This window comes from Quercus robur, chromosome 10 (assembly GCF_932294415.1).
Source record: "Quercus robur chromosome 10, dhQueRobu3.1, whole genome shotgun sequence".
Lineage (NCBI taxonomy): Eukaryota > Viridiplantae > Streptophyta > Magnoliopsida > Fagales > Fagaceae > Quercus > Quercus robur.
In genome coordinates this window covers 52761327-52773753 of record NC_065543.1, presented here as the reverse complement: position 1 = coordinate 52773753, position 12427 = coordinate 52761327, and the positions used below count along the sequence as shown (strand labels likewise).

The 12427-nt window shown below is 33.3% G+C and overlaps 1 protein-coding gene across 1 annotated transcript; it reads left to right on the top strand.

The window, feature by feature from the left end:
• Positions 1–4993: 4993 nt before the first annotated feature.
• On the top strand, positions 4994–12427 carry LOC126701957 (probable inactive purple acid phosphatase 27). Its single transcript, XM_050400439.1, has 12 exons — positions 4994–5350; positions 7334–7425; positions 7655–7721; positions 7823–7945; positions 8085–8177; positions 8445–8577; positions 9129–9210; positions 9301–9433; positions 9947–10152; positions 10260–10385; positions 11026–11335; positions 11954–12427. Exons 1-12 carry the CDS (start codon positions 5165–5167, stop codon positions 12257–12259), a joined length of 1857 nt encoding a protein of 618 aa, XP_050256396.1. The 5' UTR covers positions 4994–5164; the 3' UTR covers positions 12260–12427.

The following is a 12427-nucleotide window of genomic DNA, read 5'->3' as shown; positions in this document are numbered from 1 at the left end:
GAGGTTAAGGACGAATAAAAAGAAAGTAAAGAGTTAAGAACGAAGAGAGAGAAGACAAATTTATTGGAAAGTACAGCTTACGTTTCTTTTCTTCACGATCGAGGGTACTGAGGACATAGAGGGAAGGCTCCGGCCCCAAACAGTGATGAGTTAAAGTGCGCGGATCGATCAGTTCACCAAAATCTTCGATCGTCCTTGCGTACTTGATTGCCGCTTAAACTCGCTCTTCAAATTTGGCCTCGAGCTCTGGAAGATCTTTCACTACAAAGGACAACATCAAAGGGTAAAAAAAAAAAAAAAAAAAAAAAAAAAAAAAAGGGAAAAGGGGGCATCTCATAAAGGGCAAATGCACCAATCAAAGGGCTCTCCCACCGGCGCAGCAACCTAGGAACGTTCCCCCACAAGTCATCAGGCAATGTTTCCCAACCGTTGCCCGATACAAAGAAGTATCTTGACTTCCAGTAGCGAAAGGGCGACGGGAGATCAACTACCAGACACGACCTCCTATTCCAGGGTACAAACTCATAGTATCCAAATTCTTTGGACTCTTTTAAACGGTACAGATGGACGAACTCATTGACCGTGATCATGTCTCCGTCGGCGATGGTCATCCAAATCACCATACAGCTAATAACTATTCTCCAAGAGTTAGGCATAAGTTGCCCCAGTGTAAGGTTAAAATGATGAAGAAACTCCATGATGAACGGATGGACGGGGAACCGGAGGCCACACGAAAAAGCAGCCTCATAAAAGCAAACTTCCCCGTGGGCAAAGGCATAAGTCTTTTCACCCTTCCTGGGGAGACGAGCCCTGGTCCCTTCCGGAAACTGGAATCTATCCTTAAATTTGCTAAAAACCTCAATTTTCAAGGAACAATTTTCCTTCAGGTCATGGAAGGGACGGACCACGGTCGGAGCGGGAGAGTGGGAGGACGAGGGAGCACAAGAAAGCACGGTGATCGTTGTATCGACCCCGGCTCCTTCCTCGACTTGTGGGTATGAACCGTTAGGCGAAGGCGCACCCAATGGGTCGCCGGAAAGTTCCACTAAGGATCCTAAACGGGCAAAGAGAAAAGCTACAGAGGGAGAGTTACGCCTAATTTCGAAATTATCCACCATTAAAGAAGAACAACACCACTCGGTAAGAAGAAGGGATAGTACAGAGAGGAGAAAGAACTTAAAAGACACAGATGCAAGCAAAATTCAGAAAGGAAAGAAAACGTAAATGGGGGGCGTACCTGGAAATTAGGGGGAAAACTGAGAAGGTAAGGAGCAAAACACGCAAATAAGGGAGAAACCAACCGCACAGAGAATGGGGAAATGAGAAAAGGAAAGGCCAAAGAAATTAAAGGGTTCTGCCTTGGAAAGTGCGGGAAAACTGAAAAGGTTTTCATCGGAAATGAGATCCTCCAGCCAGTAAAAATCAACCACGTGGCCGCGAAGTGAGCCACAGCCGCCATTAAGCAATCAATGCGGAGCAGAACCCCAAACGCCATTACTGTAAAAAAAATAAAAAATAAAAAATAAAAAGAAAAAAGAAAAAAGAGAGGGGATATATAAAATATATATATATATATATATATTTATTTACTCAAATGAACCTGTAAAACCCTTTCATATTCCTATGACCATCCGAGATATGGACGATCAAGGAATAGGGGGGCAGCTGATAGGCTCGATCAAATTATCATCGTCCATACATGACTAGTGGTGGACGGCCTGAACAAGATCGTCCTGAAGGAAAAGGCCGTCGCTCAAGGACGAGTAAACTCATTTGTACTCCTCGAGGAGCCGTTATAAAACATTAATCAACCTTCAAACCGTTGGGAAGGGCAGCTCATCATTAACACCCCGCAGGGGCGTTACCAGGCAAGAATAAAGTCTCCATCAAGACTCCACCAACGGCTAGAAGAAACCACCTGTGAGTACACGTATATAAATACTTAACCCCAAAAGGGGTGGGGGTAAGAAAAAAAAACTCTAGCACATTATTCTCACAGCTCTCTTTTGTCAATCCTTCTGACTTTGGCATTGGAGACCTTTTTGCAGGTACCACACCGGCGAACTACACCCACTCTTCCATTCACTAGTTAATGAGGATTGGGTTGGTTGAGGACGACTTCCATTTGGACGATCATAATTGACTGACGATCTGATCATCATCAATATTGATCATACTCATCTATTTTTGTCAATAATTTGATCATTGATATTTAAATAATTCATGAAATACTAGCTCTAAAATACTTTGAAATTTAGGGAGTTCATTTTTTTTTGTAGGGAATATTACTATCAAAATTCAGATAAAAGGACCAGTGTGAAAATGAAATCAGTTGTAAATAATAAAAATAAAAATTTTGCAATGTAGATGAACAAAATAAAAACAACACAAAAGTTTAACAGCCACAGTGTACACTAGTCAACTTTAAAATTATGCATGTGTAACTTATTAATAAAAAGAAAAAGTATGATATAGTAACATGTCGGTTAAGCAATTAGGTTTGTTTATTCCAACTGAAAGGTGTAATTTATATATCACAAAATGAAATGGTAGTAAAAAATGAATATTGTTTTTGTTTTAAAAAAATTCTCTTTGTAGAGAGCAAAACCTAGCCATTTTTTAAGGGGCACTGATTCTACTAGGCAATGTGTGTTCTTTTTAGTCATTGGCATCGTTCAACTCTTTTTAAATTTTTTTTTTTTTTTTTTTTTTTTATAAATTTTTTTTAAGCTACTGATTTAACATTTTGGGGCTAATGCACAACATGACCTTCTTTTTTTTTTTTTTTAATTCTAATATTAACCTAGTATTTTATGTCCTCAAGTATAATAATGTTTTAAAAATTTTGGAAAAGATAACTAATTAATTCAAACAACATGTTCCCATCAAAAAAAAAAAAAAATTCAAACAACATGGCACAAGCAATGGAATTATTTCCTTCATTTTCTCGTTGTGCAAATTGAACGAGCACTTCAAATAAATTTAGCAAGCATAATAATCATTAACCAATTAGTAACAATCCCCAATCAAGATGCCAAATTTTTAGGAGGAAAATCTCCAATCAAAGGGGAAAAAAACTATGGAGTCTAATCCAGTTAAAACTTCCATTTTAGAACAATGAGTTTATGAAAATCTTTTCTAAAATAAATTCTATAGGCTACTACCAAAAACATTAAGAATAAAACATTTTTGAATTGCAACAAATATTTATCACATAACAACAAGAAAATATTTTACTAAATTGGTCTTAGCATCCTATAAAATGGAGATGATTTTCATTTCAATGGTAACTCCAGGATTATTTTCAGCATAGTCATTAAGACCTTAAATTATACAAAATCTAACAAAAAGAGAACTTGAATATATCGTTATCATAAAAATGCAAATGCATGAAGTTTTACAATTTCTTTATACTAATTAACAAAATGAAAAACAAAAAGTAACTAATGATAGATAAAAAGAGACTTGATAATGCCGAAATTAAAGTGATCAAAGGAGATTTGAAATGATGATAAAGAAGAGAAGAATGGAGAAAGTGAGACAAAAAGAGAATGAGGTAGAAAGGAACAGATGATGCCTACTGCAACTGCAAGCCAAGAAAAGCAGAGCTATAGGCACCAACAAGTAGAACTCACCATTTAATTTATAGTATCTCTCTTGGTACCATTTTTTAGAGAAAAAAAAATTATGAGTAATTTTTACGGAATGGGTTGAATGAGTTATGAATTGTTAGTGGTTTTATTTTTATTTTCTTGCATGGTTTTATATATTTATTTATTTTTGTTGAATATTTTGTACATTGTTGTTGTTTGGCATATTCTTATTGTTATTTGATTTTTTTTTTTAAACGGTTAAGGACTATGTTTGGAATCAAGATTTTTTTTTGAGAAAAATGTTACATCCATAATATTTCTATAACAATTTTACAACAAATTTTATATAAGAACCTATTATTTATGACTAAAAAAAGATGTTTAATTATGGTGACCAAATTTAAAACTAGTAATAGTTTTTCATCTAAGATTTGCAAAAATGTTACTTTTATTGAATCTAAATTCCTAACATTCTTTAGTCAGGATGTTCATTTTTTTTTTTTTTTTTTCCATAGGATAAACAAAACATGTTAATTTAAAAATAACAGTGTATGTACATATATTTTTGCAAGTACATTATTTTATTTTTATTTACTTTCTTTTTGCAAAAAACTCATTTCGTTAAAAACAATATATCAGAAATTTCATTGAACAACTTATATAATTGAAACGAAAAACCTTTTACCGAAAGTATTGTAGATAAATGTAAAAATTAATTAAAATAGTACAGTAAGACCCATAAATAATATAAAAAAATACAGTGAGATTCATAAATACTAGCAAAAATAAGCTGGCAAAAATAATCAATGCCAAATGTACACATGTCCGTTTGGAAATAGCTTATTTAACTAAAACTGTAAATTTTTTGCTGAAAATACTGTATATAAAAGTAAAAGTTAACTGAAATAATACAGTGAGACCTATAAATAATACTAAAAAATACAATAAGACTCATAAAAAAGTACAGTGAGATTCATAAATACTAGCAAAAATAAGCTGGCAAAAATAATCAATGCCAAATGTACACATGTCCGTTTGAAAATAGCTTATTTAACTAAAACTGTAAATTTTTTGCTGAAAATACTGTATATAAAGGTAAAAGTTAACTGAAATAATACAATGAGACCTATAAATAATACTAAAAAATACAATAAAATTCATAAATAATAACAAGAATAAATCTAATAGTAAAATAACCTGACAAAAATAATCCATACTAAATGCACCGGTAAAGTGTAAAATTGATGGGGGTAAAAAAATAATAGGTTTTACTGCAGTACGACAAAAAGCTTTAGTGGAATCTGACAAAGAGAACGCATGTAGAAGGCCACAGACGAAATTATAATCACACACCGACAAGTCGCTCCATCTCTTTATAAACCCTTCGATATCGTTCATTTCTTCTCACATCCACAGCCATAAATGCATGGGTCTCGATCAACACTTCAGCTGATCGAGTAGTTTCTTTGCTAGCTTCTCCTTCTCTTAGTCTCTAATATTCCTTTACTTTATTTACTACTTCTACCACTTTCACAACATAACTATAAGAAAAAAAAAGTTCAAAAAAAAAAATGGAAGACGGGTCTCATTGCCTGAAGCTCTTTACGATTGTGCTTTTTTGCTTGAGCTTGGTTTCGGCTCACCGTGTTCATGAATATGACAAGCATCCACTATCCAAGTTCAACGTTTATAAAACCACTCTTGGATTCCGTGACTCGGTCATCATTACAGCGACACCACTCATTGTCGGCTCCAAGGTATACCCAACACTAAATCAAGCATCTGTATAAATATATTATTATGAAAATACCCCCACCCTCTCTCGGGGTTTGAACTGAGGCTCCGTTTGGTACTATTTGGCTTAACTCACCCGGTGGTAAAATGGCATTTGTCAAGAATTAAATATAATCATTTTAAACTTTAGATAAATTTTTTTTTTCTTTCTTTCAAGCTAAGCTAAATATTAATACAGTGGGGAGGTGTCAAAATAAATGAATCCTACACGTCATTTGATAGAAACACAAATCTTTTAGGAGTACTTATCATCCTAGAAAGAAATGAATCCATTGATTGTCAGGAAAGAAGTGTGACAATAACTCACATTGTCGATGAATAGGTTGACTAAAATGGCATTTTCCTTAAAAAATAAAATAAAATAATGATTGAGACCTTAATTTAAAGTTTAAAGGATAAAATATTTCACTATTTTGAGATTTATGCTAAAATTAGCTGTGTTCAAGATATTTCAAAAAATTTTAATTTGATTTCTAAACCATTACTCATTTGTCTACTATTTGTCATGATGATTAGAAAACACATTGATCAGTTTTGAAATGTCTTGATCTTGATTGACATATTAGTCTGACCTTCAGGAGAATAGATTGTATTTTACCCAAATTTAAACTATAAAGACTATAGACTATAAAATACACTTTTAGCCTTTAAAGTTTAAGGCTATTTTTATTTTAACCCTTTAGGTTTAAAGTTTTTCATTTTGATAATTTGTGTTTGATTTTGTTTTTATATTGATCATACTCATCTATTTTTGTCAGTAATTTGATCATTGCGATATTTAATTAATTCATGAAATACTAGCTCTAAAATACTTTGAAATATAGGGAGTTCATTTTTTTTGTAGGGAATATTACTATCAAATATAATAAAAGGACCAGTGTGAAAATGAAATCAGTTGTGAATAATAAAAATAAAAATTTTGCAATGTGAATGAACAAAATAAAAGCAACACAAAAATTTAACAGCCAAAGTGTACACTAGTCAACTTTAAAATTACGCATGTGTAACTTATTAATAAAAAGAAAAAGTATGATATAGTAACATGTCGGTTAAGCAATCAGGTTTGTTTATTCCTTCACATGGGCTGCCTAAACCTTAATCCATGGTTTCGTTTACAACTTAAAGCTGAGTTTCTATTCTTCTCTTCTCTCAATTCCTCCTTGACCTTGGCTTTGGCCCTCCTATGTGAATTTGACAAGCATCCACATCAAAGACAACATTTATAAAATAGCAGAATTAGAGACGCAAAAGTTAATTTATTATACTATTTTTTTCACAATCAGCACTAATACTATTTTATTTTATAACAATTGTAATATACCACATAGACAGTCATAAGAAATATTATAAAATTTTTTCGTTTCATCAGACTTATTGGTATAAAAACATGCACCTACTTATATAAACAATGCTTCATTTTTACTCACTTTTAACAAGTCGTTTTTCCCCCTTATTGTGTTGCAAATGTGTCGGCTCACATTAATTAACAAATAAAAAAATGTAAAAATTCTCACACAAATTTTTACATTTAAAAAAAATATTTACTTCACATGTGTAGATGCAAGGATGGAATCATGGCCCTTATCACACAAAAAAATAATAAGTCTTGATACATAAAGAAATTTAACAATTTTTTAACAACTACATGCCTTATGTAAAAATGAATAAATTGATGTTAATAATGGTTCAACGTAAAAGTAACGTTACACTGATCACAAATTTTAATCTAAAATATTGTGAAATATAATGTGTTTGTAATATTGTGAACAAAAATCCCCTTGCTTATTGAAAATAAATAAAAATAAAATATTTTCTATTTTTATCAATGTTTTTTAAGGTTCAAAAGTGATTAAAAAAAAAGTATGCTAGATGTTGGTTGTGAATTTTGTTCTGGTTGAAATCAAATCCTAATTATTCTGATATTGGTTTGATATATGATTGTACAGGGTGAGGATACAGCATGGGTTACTGTGGATCTTGTAAACCCTGATCCTTCCGATGATGATTGGGTTGCAGTTTATTCTCCTGCAAATTTCAAGTAATGTTAATCTTTGTATCATTATCTACCTACACCTTTTTTTCTGGACTCAGGCAATTTTGAATAGAACACAACTTTGATATATATAGTAACTAAGACATTGTTCCAGGACAAGTTCATGGAGAATATAGTATTATATATATATATATATATATATATATAAATATATTAATTTTGAATCTTCTATTAATTAGTCTAGAAATTGAAGGAATTTATTTTGAAATGGCAGCTCATCAACTTGTTCAGTGGAAAATGATGAATTCCAGTCTCCATATTTATGTACAAGCCCGATAAAGGTGCATATAGTGTAAAGATTGAAAGTGAGATTTAAGTAACACATAGAGCATCTTGTTTTTTCGCTTCTCTAACCTTTGTGACATGAATGTCTTTCTTCCAGTACAAGTACGCAAATTTCTCCAATGCAAACTATAACCAAACAGGCAACAATACTTTGAAGTTCCAATTGATCAATCAACGGGCAGATTTCTCCTTTGCATTTTTTTCAGGCGGTTTGTCAAATGTGTGTCAAGGACTCTTTCTACTTTTCTTATTCTTCATGAATATGCCTATCTGCATCTCTATCTTATACTGTCCACATTAAGTAATTTCACTGATGATATGTCAATGATACTATCATATATATGTGGATTGTGTTGCAGCCTGTGTTGGTCGCAGTTTCAAATGTCATAACATTTTCCAATCCAAAAGCACCTTTATATGCACGCCTAGCTCATGGAAAGTTATGGAATGAAGTAAGTTTACACTAATATTGATGGTTCTCTTTAAAAACTTCTAATACAAATTATATTTTCATGTCTCAATTCCTCAAAAATGTTAATTTTTTTTTTCTCTTTTAAATTACTACATAAAGCTTGCTTGCAAGGAGAATGTCGTAAAATAAAGGCCCAAACCCTCTAGTGATTGTCAAAAATGTCGTTCTTTGATTAATCAACTCTAGTTTAGGTTATATATGAGCAGATGAACATACAATACATATATAATTATTTGATGTTATGCAGATGACAGTAACTTGGACAAGTGGCTATTCCATAGATGAAGCTGTTCCATTTGTTGAGTGGGGTTTGAAGGGAGAAGAAACACGTACACGGTCCCCTGCTGGAACATTGACAGTTGAACAAAACAGCATGTGTGGTATGTTAAACATATTTCATATACCCACAATTGCACCACATTACACAATTTTACTTATGAATTCCAATTTGTTATTTGATCACACTATACTTGATCCATTTAACTTTTTAGTTTTAGATAAAGCTTTTAGTGGTGAAAAAAGCCTCTGATTATTCACTTTTTTTTTTTTTTTTCCTTGAAATAGTAAACTATCAACAAGCAATCATCAGTCATCAAGTACGTATACTGTGTCTTGTCCTATATTGCAAACAATTGAGTTTGTCAAGTGAATTTTAATGGTTGAAGAGTGAAGACACAACAAATCCTAGGATTTATCCTTAACCTGCTTATTCATAACCATATATGGTTAGAAAGTCTTGATCACTAATTTGTTTATTTCTCTTTACAAATGGATCATTCTTTACCTCTTTACAAATGGATCGTTCTTTATTTTAATTTCTAGGTATGTTACACAGATCGAGGATGAGCTTTTATCACTGTGGACACAAATTTCTTTTCAATTCATGGTATATAATGCTGTTTCGTGATGAGATTTCCTTATTGCTTTGCAGGTGCGCCTGCACGAACAGTTGGCTGGCATGATCTTGGTTTCACACATACAAGTTTCTTGACAAATTTGTGGCCAAACACTGTGTATGTAGTTAACTCATTTCCATGACATAAAAGTCTTCTTGAAAGTATTAATGATATTTGCTAAAGGTTGTTATATATGATGGATTTCAGGTACTCCTACAGGATGGGTCATATCTTATCTAATGGTTCATATGTTTGGGGCAAAAACTATACTTTCAAATCATCCCCATATCCTGGACAAGACTCCTTACAACGTGTTATAATATTTGGTGACATGGGGAAGGTAAAACCTACACAAAAGAATAAACAATAGAAAATAATAATTGAATGAAGTAAGTAATCACCTTTTGGAAGAAAAAAAATTCCAATGCTCCAAACCAACCTATTAGTACTTTTTTTATAGAGATTTATAGATTAAAACATCAACTAATAACTTAGATTCTCCATTGAAATATAGGCAAAAGTGATGAGATATGAGTTAATGTTAAAGAGTATTTTAACCATAGAACCTAAGGCTTGTTACTATCTTCAGTTTATTTTCTTCATTAGATTTTCCTCTTGAGACAATTAACAAAAAAAAAAAAATCGTCATTTCTCCTAAGAAGACATGATTTTTTTTTTTTTTCCCGATAATTTGGGTTCTTGTCATAGCTGAATTCATATGACCATACAACTTCTCTGTCTTCCTAGGAATTAAGGCAAAGTTTTTGTATGAGTGTGTATTATTGGCCAAATTGAGTTTGTTGTGACATGATTGATGGGAAAAAGATTCATATTTCTTCCTATTTCATTTTAGGGAGAACGTGATGGCTCAAATGAATACAGTAGTAAAGATCCGGGTGCACTTAACACTACTGACCAACTCATCAAGGACTTGCCAAATTATGATATAGTTTTCCACATAGGAGATATATCATATGCAGATGGATATGTTGCAGATTGGGACCAATTCACAGCACAGGTGGAGCCCATTGCATCGGCTGTTCCATATATGGTTGCCAGGTTTGTTTAACTGATCATTACTTATTTTCATCTATATTAAGATTTAGATTTTAGGTATTACCTGATGAAAATGTCCATTAATAAATTTTTAGTTGATTATCTTGCAGTGGTAATCATGAACGTGATTGGCCAGATTCAGGTTCTTTCTATACAAGTACAGATTCAGGTGGGGAATGTGGTGTGATTGCAGAGACCTTATACTACGTTCCTGCAGAGAACAGAGCTAAGTTCTGGTAAGATGAGCTTCACCAATACAGATAGCAGAGTCACACACAAATAAACATTATTCGTATGCTGATTACGGAGAAATCATTTTTTGCTATTACTAGTGCATAAAAGAATAACTTCACCCAAGCACTTGGGCATGACATTCGACCACTTGCTACGCTTTGGTCAGATTGGTGATCCAGTTAATTTGAAGTGCACATGAAATAGCTCAGCTTGTATTGTGGCATTGTGACAGTGTTACCTAGGTATGTGCTGAGTCTCAAATTTGGGAGCTCACTAAGTTGATATAAGCTACAAAAGCCATTATGAGGAACCTAATTGAGACTGGTCCTTTAGCCCACATGTTACTATATAGCGCAATTCCTCGAGTTTTAACATGTTGTATCAAAGTGAGATTTTTACAGTATTGCATGGGAGTGTGTTATTGAGTCCTACTTCGAGTGAGCTACATCAAGAAATGAATCATATACATTTGCAACCCATTGCTATGAGTTTGGTTAGATTTAAAGGACAGGATGAGTTGAACATTTTGTCAAACCTTGTTCAATAGTTAGTTTGGTCCACTTTCTCTAACACAGATTACTTTGTTGTAGAGTGTGTTTGTCATTCTATGTTTTTGTGACCACAATTTCCATTAACATGCAGGTATTCAACGGATTATGGCATGTTCCACTTTTGTGTAGCTGATAGTGAGCATGACTGGAGAAAGGGTTCAGAACAATATAGGTTCCTTGAGCAATGCCTTGCATCAGTTGATAGACGAAAGCAACCTTGGTTAATCTTTGTTGCTCATCGTCCCCTTGGGTATTCCTCTAATGATTGGTTTGGCGAAGAAGGCTCATTTGAAGAGCCCATGGGAAGAGATGACTTGCAGAGGCTTTGGCAGAAGTACAGGGTTGATATCGCTTTCTATGGCCACGTCCATGCCTATGAAAGGACATGCCCCATTTACCAGGTATGGATAGAGCAACCTAATATGGAGGTTCCTTAGACTCTCAATGTAAACAAACTTACGTGCCTTAGGTGCCTATGAATATGCATTCATATGTAACTCACTCTCATGTATACATTACTTAGTAAAATTAATTTATTTCACCATGAGATAGTGTCTATGAAGCTCATGGCACACCATCATTGAATGCTACCGTATGCATATTGTTTAATGCATGTAGTTAATGCATCCTGGAAATGCTTAGTCACTGCATATATATTAGTAGATTTTTAAAGGTTAACTTTAATGAGTCTTGGTTTAGTTTGAGCACCTCAGAACAACGTAGACATTTAAAATCGTAGTCAAGGTTTTTGGATAATATTTGGACATTTTGGAAACCATTTTAGGACTTTTTACATAGTTTCAAACAGTCAATTTCACTACTTAATATAAGCTTCTATGGTCATGAAAAATTTTCGTACGTTACAAGAAGGATTACACATTGAGCAATGCGCATATATGTCCCGCTGTACTATAATATCTTTCTCTTTTGAGTTTCAAGATAGTGCACTAACGATTAAATTTTAAGATCACTTGCATGCAATTTTCTCTAATAATGTTTTATTAATGCTGGTGATGTAGAATGTATGTGTTAATTCAGAAGAATCCCATTATTCGGGTACCATGAATGGAACCATCCATGTTGTTGTTGGAGGTGGAGGGCACCACCTAGGATCATTCTTTGACACAATACCCAATTGGAGTTTATACAGAGATGCTGACTGGGGATTTGTCAAAATGACAGCATTCAATCGCTCTTCTCTCCTCTTTGAGTACAAGAAAAGCAGAGATGGAGAGGTATATGATTCCTTCACCATTAATAGAGAGTACAAAGATGTCATTTCTTGTGTCCATGACAGTTGTGGACCATCCACCTTGGCGTCTTGAGCTTTATCCTAAATCCCTTCGAAGGAAACTTATGTATTAATTATGTTAGAACTTTTAATCTTAAAATTCCTTTTTGGAGGAAACTTATGTATGATGCTTGTTAATAAGCATCATTGCTTTGCATTGATGCAAATGTTTTGTGAAATATATTAATATCTATTCGTGCTA

Coding starts and splice junctions, on each gene's coding strand:
- LOC126701957 (XM_050400439.1), top strand. CDS start 5,165: ATGGAAGACGGGTCTCATTGCCTGAAGCTCTTTACGATTGTGCTTTTT. Junction 7,426..7,654: donor TATTCTCCTGCAAATTTCAA/GTAATGTTAATC, acceptor TTGAAATGGCAG/CTCATCAACTTGTTCAGTGG. Junction 9,434..9,946: donor TATTTGGTGACATGGGGAAG/GTAAAACCTACA, acceptor ATTTCATTTTAG/GGAGAACGTGATGGCTCAAA.